General features: G+C 41.3%; 1 protein-coding gene across 1 annotated transcript in view; it reads right to left on the reverse strand.

Annotated features, from left to right (window-relative positions):
* The window catches only part of VMP1 (vacuole membrane protein 1), a 59,190-nt gene that overhangs the window by 13,817 nt on the left and 21,350 nt on the right, over positions 1-24,023 (reverse strand). Inside the window, exons 6-9 of the mRNA XM_009882685.1 lie at positions 20,305-20,436; positions 6,381-6,465; positions 2,561-2,700; positions 46-107 (exon numbers count right to left, since the gene is read on the reverse strand). Coding sequence (XP_009880987.1) covers positions 46-107; positions 2,561-2,700; positions 6,381-6,465; positions 20,305-20,436 — 419 coding nt within the window. The remainder of the gene's footprint in view (positions 1-45; positions 108-2,560; positions 2,701-6,380; positions 6,466-20,304; positions 20,437-24,023) is intronic.

Here is a 24,023-nt window from a genome sequence, read left to right on the forward strand (position 1 = left end):
TCCACTTAATGAGTGAAGGTATTACTGTGTTAAAGAACTACTCACCCGATTAGGGACACCATCTGCTCCACTATATGTTTGCTGAATGTTATAATAACGAAAAGTTTCTGTAGGAAGGAAAACATCAGAGAAACACTTGATGAAAAGGGAAGCAGAGACAATGGGCTCTGACAATTTCTGTTCCTTTCCAACCAGACAGCTTGTCCAGCACTCACACATAGTTTTCCCTTCTTTTTTCTTTCAAGATCTTTAATTTTCAATACCCTCTTCAAAAAGAGGCAGGAGAGAGAAAAGCTGTTTACTTTATTGTTCTATTTCCTCATAGATTTCATTTCTTGCAATGTTTTTGTAGCCTTTGTTACTAACCATTTGCATCCTCCCCAAACTTAAATTCCCAGAAGCTCAAGGTCACTTTACTCCATCAACAATATTTTAATGGAAAAACAGTCATCACCGTGCAGAAAAATTCACATCCCCTTACCCAAACACACGTACTTAAAGATCACGGAAGTGAAAAATCATATATCTCTTAGTCCCCTCATTCGTGTGCTTCAGCCAGAAACGTAACAAAAAATCCGTAGTGAAGAACAAAGTATGAGCCATCGGGTACCTGTCTGTTCCAAAAACTATCATTGTCACTGGCTCTACTGCAACAGCCTACTTGGAACAGAGTCATTTCAACAGAAGAAACTTGTGTAACACATGGCTTATTTTGCAGACAATCCAAATGTCCAAAATATTAGCAGTCCCTTCCCTTCTAACACCCTTCTAAAGGTCAAATTTTGTTAAAATAGCCTTTGCTAATTCCACTTTTGTCCTATTTGACAGCTCGTTTGTTTGCAAAGAGCGAGCAAGACTGCATGCAGATGTGTATACACACACAAACAGTTCCCACAGTTTCCTTAAAGCAATTTAAACACGATCTAACGAGAACTGCATTCACTAGTCTGGAAATAAGGGATGTGACTAGAACTACACAAAATGACTTTGTGGTCCGGAGGAAGAGGCCGGTTAAAAGCGGCTCCGAGATGGCCACTGCAGAGTCACTCACTTCCCGGCTGGAGAAAGGTTTCTCTAAAGCCTCTTCCATGACTCTTACATTTCCCAAATTCCAAATTGCAGCAAGATCACTACAAAAATCAAGGCTATTGCACAAGAGTATGCTTGAAATCAAGCATCACAGAAAAGAGACTTCTAATAGCTAAACGTATTACAAAATAAGATGATTTACCAACCGTGCAAGACACGGGGAAATATTTTTTCACTTCCACTTGCTCTGAGTGTAGAGCACTCTAAATTACATAGCGAACATTCTGCTAGCTAAACAAGGCAAATAAAATAATGAAAGGACTATTTCACAAACACTATTTCACTTTTCTGTGGTGCCAGAAAAAATTCTAACAGTGCACAGATTTAAAAGCAGAAAAATTCAAATAATGCAAAAATAAGTGTGGAGAAAACGTTGTTCTATCACAGTAAATGAAAGAATTTTCAGATCTCTATTACTTTCTGTTTAAGGACTGGGCAAAGTAAAATAACCATTTACAAGAAGATGGGAAGAAAGAAAAAAAAAGGTTGAAGATTGAAATCTTCTGTTCAGGGCAAAAGAAAGATTTTTAAGCAGCTTGATGAGGGTACTAGACGAGTCATTTTATATTACTAATAGTTTCTGCTATTTTATTGTAGTGACAGCAAAGATTTCTAAGCAAAACAGCTACAGGCACTGCACCAGTCCTGTGGAGATGCTTAAAGAAAACAAGTCCCAGCTGAACTCGTTAATTCTAATCATTAAAGACAGAGTGATGTAGTTCACGATATGGCACTAACCACATCGCCACCAGTAACGAATCGTCAGGGAACCAATACTTCAACTTTCATTGGACAAAACGGTGACACGTTTTAAAAAGGAGACTGAAAACTTTTGAAAGCAACCGGAGATTCTGATTGCCAAATTCGGAACATCCGGTAAGGCTCTGAGTTAGCAAGAAAAACTGGACACCCTCTGAAAGCCGTCCCTTTCAAAATAATATAGACCGAGGACACCTAAAATTGCTAACCGTGCTTGCAAACTGTGGCCAACGTGCCCCGAGACGAACCCTCAGACTGCTATCTGCAGGGCCTGGAAGGAGTGAGGTTTTCTCTACACACTCAACTGAGATAAAAGGGAGCATTTAAAAGTGCCGCTTAACCGGTAAAGGCGAGTTGCAGTGCTCTTTGAAATGAGTATTTGTTACCAAAAAGGCAAGTTCATTATGAGTACGAAGTCCTTTCAGTCTGGTAAAAACCGTAGGTAAATAACTTGGCTAACCACCAATTTCCTGAGCGGTGGAGGCAACGAGCTCATTAGTTTGTAGCTATAAATTATTCAGTTGCCTAAGTTTTGAGCGTAAGAAGCCCAGCAGATCCTTTCTTGTAAATCCTTTGCACCAAATTAATTTCCATTACTTCAGGTCAGGAAAGGAGACTCCAGAGTTCATTACGAAGTAACACAGCGTAGCAGTCAAAAAACCCCCAAAACTCTTCACCCCAGAGCCCCGAGGGAGGTGTAGCATCTACTTGCCTGGATGTGCATTTTAATTACTGCTTTCCCAATCAGGGTTGCACCAAAGAAGGTCCAGAAGGGAACCAGAAAGTGGCCACATGTTATCCCGGCCAGGTCAAACAGCGGGTTTGGGGGAAAGAGGGTCATGAATTGCAGCACTTACTCAGACGAAGAGGAACACGACAGACTTTGAAACTTTGAAAAATGAACATTTTCCCCTTATTCAACTTGATCCAAAACTCTTGTGTCTTGATACTTACAAAAATGCTAACGTCACACCACATAACTTAAGTCTCTGGGATTCAGCTAGACAATGTCCCAGACAATTCCATTCTCATGGTCCCTCCTTACCCCTGGATTTCAAAAAAAGCTAACAAAAAGTTTTCCATGTGAAATGCACAGAAACCACAGTAAAGCCATTTTGAGTGATTTATCACATTTTCTCACTGACAAGCACATCACTCTTGGAAGCTGGTGTTCAAAATGTTCCCCAGGGATTTCCATCTGAGAAAGTACATTAAAACCTGGCATTTACAGTCATATGTATCCAGTTTAAAAGCACTGATTAGATTTTATTAAGCATATGCATTTCATTTAAAATTAAAAGATTTTTTTTTTGTTATTGTTAAACTGTTGGCTTGACGTTTGGTATTGTAATTCTATCTGTAAGATATTTTTGAAATCAAACCAAGAAAGTATCCAAATTCCAACCTTTCACACTTTGCGCGCAGCACAAGGGCAGCCTGTCTGAGGAAACGCACGGGCTACGTTTAATCCACAGCGTATCACCGGGCTCGTGTCCCGCAGTATTTGTGTTGGTTCGTTACACAAACAAATAAATAAAGACTGTAGATTGTTAAAGGCCATAAAAGATAGTAACTGACCGAATGGAAATCTGAAATCTGTGAGAAAGCTCACGGGGTTATACTTAGATGTTATAGAGCAGCAATTCAAATTTACGAGCGCCCACAACACCACCTGCATAGGAAGAAATCTGAAACGGTCTCTAATCATGCCCCGAAACGGTCTCTAAACATGCTCCACTTCAACTAAAATGCTTCTTTACCTCTGACAGCTGTCTTAGGCATAGGAGGCCAGGCAGTTATTTACTTATACCACAGCCAGGTAATTTTGCTCTTCTGAGCCAAGTCTGCTCTAGGTCTCGGGTATCTTCTTTGTTGGCTGGTCTGAGGTTTTTTGTCAGCTCACAATATTTAATTACTGCATTACTGTCACCACAGAGGGAGCAGCGTGCTTCAGGTATGGGTAACTGCGAATATCACCCGCACATCAAACACATCACAGCAAAAAGCCACTCGACAAGTCCCCGTTCGGGTACATTGGCAGGCCAGCGAGGTTTTCTCTGTGTTTTTTAAAACACACACGCGCGCGCGCGCAGTACTGGGAGTTGCCAAAAAAGCCCACAAAGACAGGAGGGCAAATTCTCACAAGTCACAGCAAGGCTCTTCCAGGGCTAATTCTTGCTTTGTTCCTTCCCCAGAGCTGCCTTTACACAGGAATTAAGCTCCAGACAATAATATGTTTTGCTTATTGCCACTAAACAACATTACACCCAGTTGACTTCACTGGATAAACCTGCGAAGTTTAAAACTCAATTTTACAGTAAAAAAAAAAAACCGAGAAGTAAGAGGGCCATAAAAGGGGGGGGGGCGGCAGGTAAGGGAGAGATCTTCTAGCCTGTGGAGAAGCAGCAATGAGCAAGAGAAGCCCCGACACAAAGCCCTGAAGCTCGGGGGGGGGAACACAGGAACGCGAGGAGCGCACGTGGGGGGCTGCTCTCCTCACCTACGGATGCGACAAAAACGTATAGCTTTGCATCCCTATGCTTTTTCATTGCCTCTGCCACCTTTAACCTCACCCTTTTTACTGCTGCTCTGCAGTTATTCTGTAAACACATTTACAGATCCTCCGGTGCGCTGTGGTGGAGTCCCGATTCCTCAGCCCTCCCCCGGCCCAGGGCAGCCTATATAAGCGAAAGGACGCCGGAGCTCAGAGCGCGTTGAAGAACGGGGCAGCAAGCAGGTAAGAAGTTAAGCAAATGTTTAAGTATTACTAAGCAGGAACTACGAAGAGTTCACACATCGCCTCTCATGTTTACCAACTCCTTCCCCCTGCTCTGCATTTAGCCGCGTTTCACCTTCTCCAGCCCCTCCAGGAACTCATCCCTGCCACCCACAAGCTGCTGCTCTGCTTCCACCGCAGAGGCGCAGCGATGGCTCACAAGACGGTGACTACAGAGAGGGTCATGAGTCAGAGGCAGCGAAGGAGCAGTCTAAGAGCTTACTGGGTGGAAAGATTCAAAGAACAGCTTGTAACCTACGTCTCCACTCTAAACATTAAGAGAGTTCAAGAGATTAGTAAACAGAAGTTGTACGCCAGCAACTATAATCATGTTAATTCTTTCCAGCTAAGACAGGTTACTTACATTTGAGCAAATAGTTAGCACTGTCATCTCTACAATTTAGGCAACAGAGGGATGCTGGACAAGGGTGGAATTAAAACCTCATCAGCTGAGCAGCTGGTTAACGGCTGGGGTTATTCCGGCAGAACGGGATCGTAGGGGACCTACACTTTCCTCCTCCACTGTAATCACATTTCTGCCCATCACAGCCCATCTTTTTGTGAGGGGGATGGAAGACTAAGGCACACCAGTCCTACCAATTTTCATTAAGCTTCCAGAGAGAGAGATTTTAAACCTCAAATAGTTCAATATTTTTCCACTCCAAAAGAACAGCATTGTCCTACTTCAAACACTAAAATAGCATCAGTGGAGATGCTCATATCACCCCTTGCTTAGAGAGAAAAAAAGCTACAAATAGTTTGTAGTTCACAGAGCCATGACGCTGAAACTGGCTTCCTCGTTCTGCTCTCTCCGGTTCCTAACGACCCAAAGATATCTCCTGAGCAGAGTCAGGAGAATTACCACGGATGAATATTCTAATCAGGATCTATACAGGCAGCTCTCCACTCTTCAATCTGTGTGTATCTTTGGATTTGAAGATGTCAAGCACTGCAAGCTACAAACACCTCAAGGAATAATAACATGGTTCCAGCAGAATCCGTAGGTAATAATACAGCTCTTGCTACATCTTGCCAGCTAATACTCTGAGCTAGGAAAGTCCCAAGAGGATAACTGTCAGCGGGCGTATGCTCTGACCTGCCAAATACCCGCCAAGGCAGCGCAGGGAGCAGCACTGCGCACGTCCCTGCTGGAGAAGACACGGCCTCCACACCAACGGCAGGGAGCGGCCCCGGTCTGAAACGCACACAGAAACTTCTTGAATTTTAAGAACGTCGTAGTTCAGTCTCTTGTAAGTCTTCTTTACCGCGACAAGCCTTTTGCATCTTCAGTGAGCTGACCTGTTTTTATCGGGTTTCACCGCACCACGCTGAACTGCAGAAGGAATTGTTTTAGCTTTTGCAAAAGGGGATCCCTCATTGCACCACACTCTTCTGATGCATTAAAAAGGGAACAGGACTATCCCAAACTCATTATCTTCCACGGAGAACCAGTGTCAAGAAGCCCAACGGTGAAGTTGAAGGGAGGGCTAATAAGGGTTAGCTGTGCTTTTATGCAGAATTCGCTGTGTTTGGTACTAATCTAGGACTGGAGTTTCTCCACGCTATTGTACTTGCCAGGACCACAACCATCCCATTTCCCGAAGCACCACAGAGAACACAGACGCAGCAAAGGCGGCACACGAAGGTCCATATGGACTCAAATAAAACCAAGTCACAGTTCACAGCGGTCGCATTTCACTGCAATACATTCAATCTGCAATTTGCGATTACAAACCCCTCCGTTATCGAAACGAACCTACCGAAGCGCAGGCCAAAATGCCGAAGAAGCCAACCTTCTGCACCAGGTTCTGCACAGCCAATTTAGCCCGGGAAGCGAAATCCTGCAACGAAGAAAACGAAGCATTAATGAGGCAAACTCCAGAATTAACATACCATCAAAACGGATGGGGTTTCAATATCCCCCATGCTATGGGATTTCCTGATTAGCATTTGGGAGAATTTTTAAAACAAAAAGGCCAGTTTGGATCTCTGGGCTTCGAGGGAAGAGAGAGGAATTCACAATGCTGAGTGTGAAAGTCTGACCACCCACACGGATGGAGCTCTGGTCTTCAAACCCTGCAAGTGGCACCAAGTCCGCACTGCTATGGAAATGGGTTTTCTAGGATTCATCTCCCCATATCTTTGAATTGCCAGCGCTGCTTGTACCTTATTCCTTAAACAAGCAAAGGGAATTTATTCCTTCAATGCCATTTACACTGGTACAAAGGTACTTTCTCAAAACACAAAGCCAGAATATAATAATCCCCTTATATCCAGAGATCTTTGCTCTCAAACCCAGGATCTTAATCAAAACAGCTAATTCTAAGTACTCTCTACAACAGATTGTAAAGTTCAGTAAATCCACAGAGCTGAACCTAAAATACTTTAAAAGCAACAAAGGTGGCAGACCATATAATACTTGAGCTACTCTTTACAAAGCCATGCGAAGAACATGCTGCCGGTTTTTATTTTGAGATCGCAACTTTCAAACATACTCAGGACAAACTCAAGAGTCTCAGAGTTTACCAAATACCCAGTAAACATTTTTAAAAGTAAAGGTAAAGATTCTCACAAGCAGTTTATTTGAATGCGAGAAGTGAATTTACACAAGAGTAAAATTCTTTTGAAGCAAAACTGACCAAAAACTTAAACACAGGGTCAGTATTATCTATTCAGTAGTTATAGAAAGCTGAGTATCTTTGGTAATACAAACTTTAATTATTAATTCTTAAAAAAAAAACCCCACCCAATAAAAATTGATTTTCCAGTAGCAATGCAGTATTCACTGATTTGCAATTTGTAGAAAACTGTCAGATAAATTTCACAAGAAAATTCATTTAATCAATAGTTAATGATATTCTAATTTCCACATTTCAAGATAATCCAGAAAAATTAAATTTATGCAATTCTAACTTTGCTACAATTCTGTTGAAACCTTTAATACTGTATACCAATGCAAGTAAATTACAATTACTTGACAATGTTCTTGCATATTATTTAAATTCTGAACTGTGGAACTGACACAACTTTCTAAGACAGATTAAAAAAAAAAAAAAAGTCTGTGATAAGGCCATTTGGTATCTTTTTACATCCCTTTTTCAAGTAGTAACTTTTCTCTGTTGGAGTGCCTTAAAAACAGTCAACAAATTCTCAAATAGAAAAACCCCAACTCTTACTGAAATCAGAAGAATGCTGTTTATTATACTTTATATTTGAGAAAATAACCCAAATTAAAACAAATACTTCAACTTAAAGAAAAATGCCAAATAAATGAGATTTCCTACATCTCAGGGGGACATTTTTAACCACAGGAAAATACAGAATATTCTAAAAGGATTTTATAAGGGGTGAATCAGCTAACTTTAACCAGGAGTAACACCTTGAGATCATGAATGTCTTATTGCAAAATGGAATAGGTGAAATATTCACTCTTTGTTGAAAACTCATTTTTATTATTGAACTTCTCAGATATGTCCAGTACACGAGTGATCAAAACCCACTCCCAGTGAGGGTGTTAACAAACACTTGAACTTATGTTAGCAGAAACAGGTCTAGAATATGCCCGCACGACAAGTAAAGTAAATTTTTTCATACTTTTCACTTAAAAGAGTGCATTTTGACACAATTTTTTACAAATAACAAACATGGTAATTTACCAGTGAACCAAGCCCAAATATCTTGCAGCATCAAGGGCAGTTCCTTCTCCAACTGAAATTCCCTCATCCTTATTTCCAAGTTAGCAAACAAAACCCAAAGAAGGTAATAAAGCATCCCTGATCCAGGTCAGCACTAAGATCCACGTTCAGCCCCACTGAGGATGTGGGACCTGAACTGGAAAGGATGAGAGACTCTTCTGCAGAGCGTGAGCACACGGCTACCAATAAGGGAAACAAAATGCAGCACACCGAGGAGGCAACAGGGATTCCAATGCCTTAACCAAACACAAAAGTAGGAATAGGTCTTCAGAATTTCTCTACAAGTGAATTTAAGCTGAAAAAGTGTGCTAAAGCCTAACAGTAACATCGTCCTGTCAACAGGATTTTGTTCTTTGAAAAGGTGAACCGAAAAAGTAGTGCCTTTTGGAGGAATTTCATAAGATGTCCCCCCCGTACTCTATAACAAAGCTGAATGTGACCGTGATATTTTCAGTTCCTATTTTGTTCACCGTTTCACAATGCTCATGGGGTTAGAACAGTATTTTCACTTTTATAAGCCATTATAAGCCAATAAATTTTTTTTCACAGCTCCATAAATCTCATTGCAAAGTATCTTTAAAATAGAACACTACAACCCAATTATTCAAATAGGTCCATGATGTATTTCAACAGAAGTTGTTTCTATTCTAATTCTAACATGTTTACCCATCACCTGAGACTGTATTGCTAATACACTGTTGTATTAATTTTCAGAAGCTGGAATTGGAAACAAACTCTCTAGCAAGTGATCTGTAAACTATTGCTTGCAGCACAGCCGATTTAATAAAATATATATTATTATAATCATATATACACTGACTGTATGAACTTAGTGTAAGCACAGTGCACCAATTTTCATGAAATTTCTTAAAAATAAATAGCTTCCCTCGCTCACATTTCTAGACTGTTGCAAAATTCAAGGCTGCCTTGAAACTAATTTTTTTCTCTTCAGTTAAAAACATAGAATTTTTGTCATAAAAGCAATGATGAAAGTGTTGAAAAAAGTGTAACAAGCCTGTCACTCAAAAAAAAAAAGTTTGGGCCATTTTTCTCACCTTATTAATTCATAACTTTATTAAAATTATTGGTCAGATTGTTTCTTCTTGAATTTTTTTTTTTACATTAATTGTCTATTACAAACTACTCCATGGAAAGCACAGCTATAGTTCTAAAAATTTCAGTCAAGAACTTATTTGTCTTCCTTTAGTAAACTTTCTAAATAAGCCAAAATAGATTTTCCCCCTATTTGCTATGATCCAGTGTAACCACAACTCCAAATAACTCGCATGGTAACACACACACCAGGGCTGCACCAAAGCGATGCATTTGCAGTCTGAACAGTTACTTTAATGAAAACAAGTTCAGAATTACTTCTGTTTGTTTGCTTCCTTAAATTGCATTTGTCAAATCTTTGCGACATCTGTAATTATAATAAAAAAAAAAACCCTTAAAAGTTTCATTTCTCAGAGAATACAATCATCAGTTTCACAACTTTTACCTATTTCACAATATAATTTTTCTGTTATAAAGCCTCGCACAGGGAACAATCTTTTCTCTATTTTATTTTAAGCATTTGAAATAACAGCAAAACAACTTTCATAACTTACTGCTTTAAAAAAAAATATTAAAAAAAGACATAAAAGTTCAGCTACTTACAGGCAAAACATTTTCCCCCAAAATTAAAGTATCTAGACTGGACTCGACTCTCAGCTAATATGATTCACTCTCTATAACATTTCAGGATACTTTAGCTCACTATGTCCCTTGCAAAGATGATTTGTCTTTTTGGTTTGGAAATAGATTTCCTGTGACCGCTACAATACAGGCACAGGACGGTTAAATGATTAAACATTACTTCATTGGGTTAATCATCAGATCTCAAGAACTGGAATGGAAATAAGAGGCATAAAAAGGTCAGCACTGAAATACTGATTCACGAGTCTCAGCTGGCGGCTGGAGGAAGTTTGCTTCATATCTGCCTTCAGTAAAATGGCACATTTTATTGATACCAGCGTTTCATTACTGTGTGCTGCAAAAGAAAAAAAAAGAAAAAAAAAAAAAAAACTCTCCCAAACCTCCAAACCTAAAGGGACAGTAAAGAGAAATTACATGTTTTGCTTCTACGTAAAATTTACCACAATGTTCCTTCTTTAAATATGCATTATGGTGCAGCTTTGACTGTAACTCAACACAGAGCATTTATCCCTATAAAAAAAGCCCTCGTTTGTGAAGAGTGCTGGAGATTCTTGTCTTAACTACAGGGCTTTGTCCCATCCCTCTTTTTTATTTTGTTTCCATTTATAATTTAAATCTCTATTTCTTCTTTCTCCCTTCACTGCACGGTAAGTCGCACGAGCTCTTCTGTATTTGAGTGAAGAGCATCTCACTAGATTTAGTTAACAAGCTCAAGAAAAAAAAAAAATTAAACCCCCACAATTTTTACTCTTTTCCCTCTGCAACGCTGATTTATTGTCAGAAAACAGAATGGTCACAATTTATTGTTCACATTGAAATTACGAAGCCTCTTTTTTCTTAATCTCTAAGAAGAGAGGTCGTTGGTGGACGCACAGCAAGGGACTCATCGATGGTTATGAAGGAGCTTCGAATACTCAGCACTGGACGGAGCCCCACAGCCCGCCCAGAAACCACCCATGCGACTCCGACAGGAGATATTTTCCCAAAAGACGCACAGATGGGCCTATAACAATTACGTAACACAACGGTTTATTTGCTAACATGGAGTTGCAATCAGTTTTTAGGAGCACCGCGAAAGCTATGAGTCCCTCTCACAAACCAACTCCTCCCTGCGCGCGGCAGTGATGACAGTTGTCAGTCTCTGAAAGATATGATCTGGAGTTCGAATGATTTGAGGCCCAGAAAGCCTTTTCTTCTCTCACAATTTTTTTTGGGCTCTGAATACATCGAGCACTTTACAAACACATTGGCAATACTGGTGGATATAGCACGGAGAAGGCGGCCGGTAAAGAGGGGAAGGAATACAGGAGACTAAACTGAACCAGAAGTTCCCAGTGCGCGTCTTCGCTACCAGCGAGAACAAACAGTGACTTAATGCAGGACCAGGGGGAAGTCAGTGATGCGAGTATTAATGCAGTCACTCAAGCGGGATATTAATTACCTCGCAGATGGGAGCCTTAAGAAGTTCAAAATATATTTCTGGAAGGCTTGGGAGGGGTTATGCAGGATTTCTTACTCTAATAAAAAACATAATCGTGAATGAACATTAAAAATAATACAAAGACATAAACAGAGATCCGAAGTGACCGTGTTGCACCTTGACGGAACGGGTCCTGTATAAGCAAGGAGAATACTAAAGCTGCTGTAGGTGTTCATCCTCGGGCCAGCAGGCTCCCCTCAGGCCGATGTGTAATTTGCACGTGAGGAAGAAGCGGACAATCCTTCAAGATTTGAGCATAATTTACATTATGGATATAATATTTACTTACTAGGAACAAAGTTTAATTATCCAAATAATAATCTGTAAAGGAGAACATTTTTTTCCAAAGATTGAAGACGATGTATGAAGCTACCGTCTCCGATCATTAAAATTATAAATTCCTTAATGTTTAAAAAGCTGCCTACAAAGACAGTGCTCCTTTTTATGTAAAAATCTGAGTTATGTTAAAAATGAGCTGCACAACATTTTGTTTCTTCTGGCTTTCTATTACAACACAATGGAATCAAACACAACTTATGGGAGAATGACCACTTGTGGTTAAGCACTGAATTCTAGAATTTTAGAGGACTGGGAAGAATTATTAACTCATTGAAATAACATATTAAGTGCAGAGGAGCGGTTTTAAAGAAGTCAGAGAGCTACCTACAGGCTGCGAGGTTACAACACGCATCCACGCTAAGAAAGCGGCAGATCAGCAACAACGTTTAATGATCAACACGGTAACCTGGAGCTAAGACGAAGAGAACGGAGATCAAGACACAGTTGACAGTCATTGTTTATCACTGCAAATAGTTCATTACTCAGTGACCAAAGAAACCGTTTCGTACCTCTCCTGCAGGACATCAAAGGTAACAGATCTCATGAGTAAGGTTCCAGTAAGTTGCAAGCAGGAATATTTTGGTTGTGGTTCACGGCGGTACCGATCTCCCGCTCCGTCAGCTGCAATGACTCTCAACATCTAAACGCGTCTGGAAAGGGCCGTGGCCCTGGATCTCTGTTCTGGCTTTCTCAAAAGTACCTCCAGCTTACTGCGTATTCGGAAAGATGCTCATCTTTGGGACTTTGTAAACTCAAGACATACGAGTAACTACAATTAGTACTTGTACCCCCAAAATGGAAGGTTTTCCATAGAAAACACAGTTAAACCTATTGTCCTCACAATCAGATTTTAAAACTGCTGTTAGAAAAGACAGACATGAGAAGCTGTAGATAGAGCCATGTCCAGAGTTGAATCCTTTGCAAACCTTATGGGAGCAGAGCGTAACAGAGCGAAGCGTTCATTCCAACAGCAAGCTTCACTTTCCCTGGTCATTTAATTTTAACCTGTCTCGGAGTGAAAGTGTGAAACTTGCGAGTAATGGATCCGTTATATGGTAAATAAGATCTCCCACGAACAGGAGTAGGAAGGAAGTCAACCAGCTCTGGATTAAGCAGACTGTTAGCATTAGGGACTTGTAGGTATTTTCTTAATTTCATTAACCAGTTGTCCAACAGTAAGAACATCTTACTGTTGTAAGAACACTTCTCCCTCTCCCCTAGACCTTGGGGGAAGAACCAGCAAACGCTTCTTTGTAATAAACTCCATCTCAGGAGCTTTAGTTTCAAGATTTTAGACTGTTACAATCCAACACCGTGCTCAAGTTTGGAAGCGATATACCAAAATGAAGACCTACGATGGAGCTCAACGAGTTAGCAGGCACTCTCAAACCTCACGCCAGCATTTTCCACAGCTAGAACTGAAGCTCTCAGACTTCGACATAAAAAGTCCTTCTGCTTCCCACTGTAAGAATAAAGAAATTTTGTAAAGAATAAGACACAATTAAAGGAAACAGTCTGAAGGAAGAGGAAGGAGCATGTCCTTTCAGTCTTATCAGATCCGTCCTATAGAGCAGTAGCCCTTTTAACCACATCCCCTGCCACCTCTGTGCTCCACTCCTCACTTCAGGGCTGTGCAGTAGCACGAAGCAACATGTCCTCTTTGACACTCGGCAATTTTACAGTAGTGCACAAAAGCACGAAATAAAATGTATTATTTCTTTGCTTGCTAAAGAGCTACTTTCTATTCACATCTTGCAGGAGATCTGGCAGTGGGCAGATCCTGCAGTCTACTTCAAGGCAGAGCGTTGGCAGTCTGGCGTGTCAGGGGAGCAGCACGGCTGGTAGGACTGTCCACCGCTGGAGGAGGTTACCCAGAGAGGTTGGGCAGTCTCCAGTCTTGGAGGGCATCAAGACCAGACTTGACAATGCCCTCAGGAACCCGAGCTGATCTCACAGATGACACCGCTCTGAGCAAAATGTTGGACTAGAAACTGCCTCAGGTCCCTTCCAAGATAAATTTTTCTGCGATTCCATAATGAGATACTAGCAGCCACCTACAGAAAGAAGAATGAAGTAAAAGAACACCCTATCGCTCTGGTTCCCACACATCAGCCATTGACCTCTGCAGCCTTTGCTTCTACAGTTGAAAGCGTACACTGGCATTGCCTCCACCAACGTGCTGGCTGCCTAAAATACCATTGCAGCTGCACAGTGAGTGCTCGTTTATCTCAAAGCTACAATTGCAATTAGTTATTGCAGCCACAGGTCTGTCAATCTAGTTATAGCGGTGTGATGAGCAATCAAATCGATGGCCTCAAATTTTTTTATCCATTAAAAATTACTAAGTGCCATTTTTTGGGTAGTTTGTGATCCAGACACTGCAAGGAAGGACTCACGAGTGCTGGAATTAAACAAGTTATTGCTTTGCTTTAGCCACCATCATCAAGAAAGGAAGCGATTTTTGATAACCAGACAAATAGATTGACCTTTTCAATCCCTGACAAAACAGAGCCGAAGCCACCAGCACTGAAGAAAACCACACTGTTCCTCCACAGAGAACTTAGAAATAAGTTAAGGAAGAAAACCCATGCACAGAAAAACCACTGGTAGAAGAAAAGTGAGCAATTTCTTACACCTCCGACAAATCATTTCGCACACAAGTCGTGCTCCCCAGCCTCGCCAGCAGATGTGCAGCACTAAGCATACCTCGAGCTTGTTCTCCCTGGGAAGTAGCAGAGGTTCCCAGACAGCTTAGAGAAGTGGTCTGCATACCAGACTCTTGTACAACACAGATATTTAAACAGCGTCTGGAGCAGGGGGGTGGGGTGGAAGAAGCCATTTTCTTGATTATGATACCATAATTAATTTCTATCAGTTATTGAAGGCTCTCCCTGAAAAAATATTTCTGAAGCAGCTTATCTGACCCAAACTTTTGATCATTTATTGGTCTTTCTCAGAATACCGGGGAATGAAATATCAAATATTTAGGACCAAATCGTTCCCTTAGAAACTTGTGCTGAGCCTCCCCAAGGCACACCAAACGCAGCATGCAAATTCAATACAGAGTTCAACCGCTTCTCCAAAACGACAGTACACATGCAGCTTGCAAGATTGCCAGTAAACGTGGTGACGTTCTTTCTGAAAAGGTTCGCTTCTGTTGCAAAGCGAGAGATTTGTTACCGAAAAAACTCCTCTGAGCTAATATCCCAAATTTGAGTAAAAATACTGCGAAGTAATCCAGATCTCTTCAGTGGCTTGATAATTTCTGATTTATGTACTTACACACTAAACATTAAAAGGAGAGAGGGATAGGTAAACGAGTTACAGGGAACAGACTTTATCACAAAGCCGTTCAAAGAAGAATGTGAAAAAGTCATCTCTAGATTACCATGAGCAAACGTAATGTAATGCTCATTGCTGTTTTTTCCTTATCTGTAAGCAGGTGTGCAAATGAATAGAACAATGCAGGCACAAGACTGCCCTATTCTCTCCCAGTGTCCAAAGAAACCCAGCAAGGAGGTGGCTCACACATTTGTTACTCATAGCTCCTATTGTCTACCCTCTGCCGATATTAACTCTTTGCTACCTCTTTTCTCAGGAAGCCCTCTATAACAACTTCCCTTATTTAAAGCTTTCATCCACTCATTCCAAAGTTTCAACTCACTAATTTTGGAGAACAACTTAAAACTAAGCTGATACTTAGTATATTCACTGTTTATTATATCATCCATGAAAAAAAATCAGCAGACTTTACTATCAGTCCACTATCAGTTTGCCATCTCACTCTCAAGCTCTAGCATTCATGCGAAGTTTCTAAAGTGAAGCTTCAAGGCTGGAATTTCCATTTAATTATGGGCTGAGATAAAAGAGGTAAGGTGCCTCCCCCTACACCTATGAACACACGAAGGCACCAAACTTCAGGAACGCAGTGTGTGAAGACAAGCCTCCTGGTGGCCACCCATCAGGCAGCCTAGACCAAACACCGACAACCTCCTCCTTGTACGGCACAATTAATAAAGAGAGGAAGCCGATGAGGAAAGGAGTGACTGGAAGACTCAGCAAGAGAAATTATGAACGGAATTTGATGTTGGGTTTAAACAAGTTATTTCTGGGAAAGCAAAAAAAAAAAAAAGTCAAGGTTTTCCAGTTATTGTATGTGACTCTACCACTTCCATTTTTATAACAACTGCTTTATAAAAACCCGCTTGTGGTCTGCTTTAACTTCTTTTTTCTTGTACCAAATACCCGTAAAACCTTTTCCTTGAGCAAGCCAGCAGCCAGGGAATCCTTTTCAAGCCGGAACTTATCAGAGACTAGCTGCTAGTTTAATCACGGGAGAGATCCATTTTTAATTTGGCCATCTCCTTTTACACTGCTAATTAAGCAGCATTTAGCTGATTAGTTGAACCCAATCATTCCATTGGAATGAAGTCAGAGTGTCGTGTCAGAACACAGTGCCGGGCTCTCCAAGTAACCATGGCTGGGTGTGGTAGCCTACTTTGTTCTGCTTCTGCAAAGAGAAACCCCACGTGAAGCCGAGGGAAAGCAACCCAGCTCAAGGCACCGGACCTCTCCGAAAGATGGGTTTAACCCGTGCCTAGCTGTCACTACCACAAAAGTTTATCAGTTTAACTCCTTGCAGACGAGAAGCTGGCTCTCGGAGCAGGAAGTTCTTCGGTGGAACTCCTGACGCAATGCAAACCGGAGCAGTTGCAGCTCAGTTTAATACAAACCCTCTTGAGTCCACGTTGACAAATTCTTTAACAAGCCCTGTGGTTACAGGGAAGCTGGTTTCAGTCTGAGTCACTCCTGTTCAAACAGTTTACTGGAAATGGAGGGGAGGGGGAATTTTCAGAGAAGTCATGTGATGGCCAGACAAACCACAACCAGTAAAGGTTCAGTGGAGTCAAAAACAGGTCCCAGCAACAACTGACACTCAGCGCGCAGATGGCACTCAATCATTTACAAACCAGTCCTGCTGCATCTCAGCCTTTCTATGGATTTAACCCCTTTTCGAGCTCGTATTCTTTCAGAGGCAGGACACGGTTTGGAAAGTAAACAAACAGCAGTGGCTGATAGTAACATAGGCAACTAGAAAATATTTTTACATGGAAATTTGGCTGCGGCAACGCTGCACAGAAGCAAAGCCCGACGTGTAAATCATTAGTTCTTAAAACTATGCTACTTAATGAATCCAAACACTTAGCGTCATTAAGGATTAGATATACAGCAAAGATACTAGTACTTTCTCCTCTTAGCAAGGAGTACCATGATACAGCGAGGGCCCACGCATTACACATTATCTCTAAGTACCTTGAGGGAAGCTGGCACAAAAAGCTTCATTTTCACCAGAAACCTCCCTCAGCTTTAAGCGTTTCAGCATGACAGAGACAAGATGAGAAGACGTAACGATCAGCAACTAGTAAACCAGCAAAAGAGAGTCCCCACACACGTGTGCGTAGACATGAAACTGCACGAAAGTATGGTAATAACACAGTGCAAGCAATGTGCTGCCCCAGCAGTAAGTAGCAGATTCGCTTCCCCTAATTGAGAGGTTGGTTTGAACGGCTGCACTGGAGATACTCCCCGTGGCTAACAGGGGAGCTCTGATAAAAAACTCCTTCGCTCTGGAATTCGACTGGAAGAGAGTTAACAGCAAGCCAGATACCATTAGAAATATTCCTAATTTTTAAATACTGCCTTAAGTATTAACAAACCGGAGCGGGTCGCTCTGTTCCTATAGCATGCTGGGCTCTGCATTGTGTGGAGCTCTGAGAAAAAAAGAGCCCCGCTCGTAAACCACACTCCTTCTCCAGGGCAAAGGCGCTCGACTTTAACAAGAGCAGCCACGAGGCAAGAGCAGCTCTGACGCTCCCTTTGTGTAACTGGGACTAACTGGCTGGCGCGCGCAGACAGGAAAAGTGAGTGTTCCTTTAAAATGAGGGGCTTTCTCTGAAGTACGCTCATGGAAAGTACAAGGCAGACTTACACATCATCTGCAGGCTAATGAGTTTTCTCAAAGCCTAGCTCAAGGAGACAGGTCACTCGGATCCCAGACTTATAACAGAAAATCCATCAACAGACTCTTTAAAGGAAATAGTATTTTACTCTGTGTAACTTTGAACAGGGCACTAAACCTTTACGCTGTTTAATCCTTTTAAGTTCCTCTTTTTTTTTTTTTTGTTCTTTAAGTGCCAAGCTCGCAAGCACATTCCCCCTCACAGATCCTTCAGGCGGGATGTTATATTCATGGTCTATTCTCACCATAGAAGATCCTCATCTGTTTCTCAAAATTACCATTGTTTTTGAGAAACAGCAGCGACAAGCTTTCTAAACAAAACACACGCAGGCAAAAACGTCAAGGCATTCGGCTTTGCCTTGTAGGCACATAGCAGCTCAGCAGAAGTAGAGGGGGAAGCTATTCTTCAAAATCTAACACACCCTTTTTCATGCCTTTCATAAAGGCAGGATGAAGCGAGACCTTTATACTGAAAGAAGGCTCCTGTCAGTTGACGTCAAACATTTGTAGTAGTCTCCGTGGCACAAGACACTTGTCGCATCCCCCGTGTTTTCCTAAGCATAAGGCTTCAGCTTGGGAGAGTGGGAGAAGCTGATGTAGGTAATAAAACCTGTTATTGAGCAATTTAAAAATAGACATCGTAACTGCTCAGGAATAGCAATTACAGAACAGATAGCGATAAGCTGTGCTGAAGATTGGGATTTACTCAAGGTCATAGGAAAAGGCAGGCCTGTCTCCCACAGACATCTAGCAAAAACATGATTGAAGCCAAAAGCAAAAAGGAAGTCATATTAGCAAATGGAAAAAACTGAACTGTCAGTTTTATGAGTGCAATGCAATTTAATCAGATCGTCAAAGCCTCATGTTAAAAGTGTTTTACAGAAACCAAACCACAAATGCAGTTTAAAAAGATTTTTTTTTTTCTTTCCTGGCCATCCATCCACAAAACAACATGTTTCAATCCAAATTCAATTGCCAAGAAAATAAAATCAGAAGTACTGGTAAATAACACCATCATTTTTCTTAATTAATTACACAACGCCATTCATTTAGTGAGGGCAGTCAATACAGCTAGCTATATTTTGGCCTGTCCTGACAAAATGCTCTCTAGCAAAAATTTTCTTCCCAAGAATCTTACTGTGCGTTCTGGAAACCAACCCTGGCTGCTCCCATAACTGTACACGCATATAATTTGCTGGGAGAATTTCAGTAAACACAGATAGCATTTCAGCTCTCCAGTCATGTATTCGACTGGTTTCGTTTGGGGTTTATTTTACCCCAACTTGGATTTTTAGACAGTTAGGGATTACTTTGGAAAGCAAAGACTGATGAAAGAGTAAGGAACAAAGCAGATTTCCCCCTCCACACACACTGCATCTTTAAAGAAATAGAAGAATTTACTCTTTACAATAGCAGAAAAACCCTGTGGAACTTTCTAGTAGGGGGAGGCTCTCAGGAAACACAGGGTTTACTGTTAGAATTACTAGATTGCACTCAGTATTTCCAGACAAACCACGTTCTTTCATGGAAAAGCTTCATTCATTTTTTAAGAGAAGGAGAAAAAAAGTAAAAGTATACATTTATATCAAGAAAATAGCCTGGCAGAACAGTTTAAAGACAGCAGTGCATGGCAAATAGCATCTGCTGGTTTTCTGATAGCAGTCTCATGACCCATTTCAACTTAGTGGCAGACAAAACAGGATAAGAAGGAAAAACACAGAAGAGAAATTCAGTGGCAAGTAGTTTGAGGGGAAAAAAAATGTTTAATTTCTTCTAAAACACTATCAATAACTTGTGAACAGGATGCAAACTCTTGCCTTGAATGAAAAGTTACCTACCATAATATCTGACTGATGTGCAGCCTCAGTTGCAAACTATGCTGTAACACAAGCAGTATTTAATCCATCAAGAAAATAAATGACAAGAGCAACAAAAAGGGATTCCGAGCGGTTTGGTTGCATTTTCACCTCAGGAAAAATATGTTTCCTTAGGCTGACGAATGGGTCATGCCCTGGCCCCTGAGGGTGTTAGTGGCGAGGCAGGCAAATGTCATCTGAAGGGGATGAACTGACTGAAAACCATCTCCTGGCCCAGGGAGGCTTTAAACGCAGCTCTGACAACCATGATTATGGAGTAGCACCTCCTCTGTCACTGGGTTGTTAGCCCGCTTTCTCCCTACCTTTACTGTGCTCTTCTTGGAAGTCTAAATAAACGCAGTATTTTTAGCAAATACTTTGGCTGCACTATTATATGTGCTTCAACAAGCGGCATTCTTGTCCTCCCGTCACCAGAGGTATCTCTACACCGTGGAGGATCTTTTTCCATCCCTGGGAAGTCCCTTGTGAACTCACACCAACTGATTTTGGGCCCATTCCCATTTCATTGGAATGGTTATTTACTCCATCTAGTTGCTCTGTGTTTTATTAATTCTGCTGTTTTACACTGTTCTTACTTGTGCAGTCTCTGCATGTTCCAGCATCTCCTCAAATTCCTGGTACTCTTCATCATCAGGTTCAGCACCAGAGAGTCGGGCCGCCCTCGCCATAAAATATGGAGGCAGCTCTCCAATGGCTGTGCCAGCACCCTGGGAAAAAGAACAATTCTGATTTATTTTCATGTTTATTCTTAAATAGGAAACATGTGATACACGCAGTCCCACGGACATTTCAGATGATGAGACCTGCTGCTTTGAGAAGTTTGCTTTTATCCACCAGGTCAAATTTCTCCCGCCATAACACGCTGCTGTTCCTTTGAAACCCCGCTTTCCCCCTTGCCTCGCTTAGCAAAATTCAGCTTCTCTCAGAGCAGGCTACCATGCTGCAAGTCAGTGGCTCCCAAGCTGCGGTCCGCAAGGTCAAAACGACGTGACCTGTGCATCTCTGGGGCACGTTGCCCGGCTCCGGCGGAGCTCTGCAGCGGTGGCCAGCTGTGCCTGGTGCGGCGGGGAGGCTGTAGGTTGTCCCTCAGAGAGCCGGCCGGGCCGGGGACCCTGCGCTCTGACACGATCCCTGACTCAGCACGGAGCTGCCATCTCACCCCACCGCATGATGCCAGATGCATTTGCCGGCATGTGACAGCCCTCGCTCCTGAGCGGCCCTCAAAATAATCTGGGAACTCCTCCCCGGTGCCGTCATGTAGTTTACTGGTTCAGTCATGAGACTTCGTGCAAGTGTTTATTAGAAAACAGGCTCCAGTTTTACTACAGCTACGAGCAAGGAAAATAAGGTTAAGCAAAGCCTGATCTCGAGTTTTCTCTCTCCTTAAGATGGAATGAAAAAAAGCCAAGAGAACTCGAGATGAAAGCACGGTTCCCCTCTCACCACAGGAAAATTATATTTGTTTTCTCAGGACATCAAATGACTCATTTCAATCTTGTGGGTAAATGCAACTTTAGCTTAACCGAGGAAAAAAAGACAAGAGAGACAGCTCGGATTGAACCCAGGGAAAAACAGAGGCTAATGAAACAGGAACTCGGGCTAAACTCAGAATGGTTTAAATATAGGGCAGGTAATGGCACAATAGCTGGGCACCACACTGGAAAAGTGCTAAAAGTTAGCTAGGCGCAGATGGCTTTTCTCTCTTAGGGTCAGTAGTGAGTAACAAATGCTTTTCTATTCCTTTGAAGCAACGTGAAAGCTTTTCAATTTCCTTTGTTCCTGCTCTATATGCAGCTGCAAGCAAGGGAGACTTCCAGCTGCTGTGGATATTCCAAATCAACAGGTTGTGGTTTTAAATACCGCCACTCTCTGCAGTTACCCAAACTGTTAAATTCTCGGTTTAAGCATATAAAGTGCACGGCCTCATATGTTTATGCCCTTGTTTTTTCCACAGAAGAAAAATTTAAAGGAGTGCAACAAGCTGAACTTCATTAAACCGCCTAATTCTGGCACAAGGGAAGATAAGCCCGAAAACAGTAGCAACAACGTTTCAGAAAAATTAACTTGAGGTTATGTTCTCAGGGTGATGCAAGAACAAAAAGTCACATTGCTTCCCCAGGCTCTGCCAATTTGCTTTGGCTTCATTTTGTTAACTGAGGAAGAGGTTCGCATGCGTGTACTGGACATGAACTTTCTTTAAATTGGCTAAGTCACATGCTCGTTATTACAAAACATTTCAGAAGTGCAACAAAAATCATATGATTTCATGTTTGCTGGAGATAGGTTCCTTAAGTACATTAAAAAACAAAAAAAGACGCAATTAAGGGATCCAAACCAGTAACTATTTAACTGCTTTTTGTAACATTAGCTCTCCATTTTCACCATTTAACGTTGAATGCCAGTTTTACATGGAGATTCCTTGGACTAACAACAAATTGGAAAGGCAAATGCTAATCAAAATTCTTTTACACAAATACATTCAGAAAAGGAAACTGGGAAATTACTCCACTAGAAAGAGTCTTTTAAACAGATTTTACCCTGGTCAGGACGCAGGCTGCCTGTTCGGCTAATCCTGAGCAATTAAACATTTTTATTCTTTCCCCTTATTTCTTGTAAAAAAAAAAAAAAAAAAGAAACCCAAAAAAGCTGCAACACATTAAAAATGTAGGGCACTATTGAATTCCTTGTCCCTGTGGGATGGAAGGCTGTGAAAACTGGCATACACCTAGCAGATTGTTTTTGAGAGCCCTTCTGCAGGCCAGGACTGGTGGAGCCAACTTTTATAGTGATTGAAAAAAGCATCATTTTCATTTCACCTAATAATTCCTTAGATACAGTGATATTTAATCCTCGTAACACTCATTATCAGCAAAAACGGCTATCACTGACATGCAGGGGACTAGTAATGATTTTAATCTCTGGAAAAAACTGTACCTGGTTTAAGTTGGCTGAAACAGCCGCTGATGTTTTTGTGATCTGAATCAAATCCCTCGTGCAGATAAATTGCCGCATTCAAACCTTGCAGGATACTTAGTCTGGGCAGCTTTATAGTCAGAGGTCTGCAAAGTCCCCACTGGGACCGACCCGCTTTCAACATTTCACATGAAAACTTATATTGCTACCACCCTCCCGTCTCCCTCCAAATAATCAAGGAGATTGGCCAGATTTCACTTTGGAGCCTTTCAACATAATTTCACTTTACAAGTTTAAAGGAAACAGGCTGTCGGTGTCGTTATACCTATTCCTCACAGGGCTCCGTCTGCTGCATTACAAGCATATCTGTATACATCCAGTGATTCCTTTTCTTTTGCATTTATCCGGTATTTATCATAACTTCTAACTAGAAGTTACTGGTTCCATTAAAAGAAAAAAACACAGAAAATTTGTGAGGTCCTTCAATCATGCCCATATTAGGAATTAAACTTAATATTCCTGATTTCAGTTTAGAAGCAGAAAAATTGATTAAATCCTTTTTTTTTTTTTTAATAAGGTTTTGATTTGCAAAAATCAGCCTTTTCACTTTTTCTGGAAGTCATCGTTACTTTCTTCTTCAGTAGACATTTGGTTTAAGAGTGACAGATTCAAAAATAAGTTTCTTCAACAGCTTCCATAAAAAAAGTGAACTGGAAGTAGGACAAAAGAAACATACTGGAAGAAGCAGCAGCAATTGCCAATTTGATTTGGCTTACAGGAAATTAGCGAGCGATGTTTATGTACTCATGAAACATTCCAAGAAAGCATAACATTGCACTAGACACCACTGGTAGACAGGATGCTCCCAAGGGAAAATCTAGTGGAGACAGAGTTCAGTGAAAAGGTAGCTGACGGTGGATTTTAAGGTGAGAAGAAAGAAAGGGGGGGAAGAGAGCGGGATACAAACGTTCCGGCTCGGTCCTATTCCCTTGTCCTTTCCCCAGCCTGAACCAAGAACCGCAGCTCAAATGAGAGACTGAAGGTACCATTTGTTCTCCCTGGTGGCTGCTCAGAAGGGTAACAAGCTTTCAATGCCTGCAACTCTACTCACTCGTTTCTAAACTATTTAATTCTTGTCATAGTTCCGTTATTTTACATGCTGAAGATTAAGCAATGGATGTTTACCCCGAGCTACATTTTTATTTTGCAACCCTAGAAACGTTAATTGTAAATGCCATTTTTATTACTCTAGTCTCCATTAAACAAACTTAAGCAGAGGGGGATGAGGAAGAAAATATAAAGAAATCTTGTATTTATGGTCTTATAAGCACTTGTATGTTTAGCTATTTATCAAGTATTCAGGCAATTCTGTCCTTTCATT

Source organism: Charadrius vociferus, unplaced genomic scaffold, assembly GCF_000708025.1.
Source record: "Charadrius vociferus isolate BGI_N301 unplaced genomic scaffold, ASM70802v2 scaffold793, whole genome shotgun sequence".
Classification (NCBI taxonomy): domain Eukaryota; kingdom Metazoa; phylum Chordata; class Aves; order Charadriiformes; family Charadriidae; genus Charadrius; species Charadrius vociferus.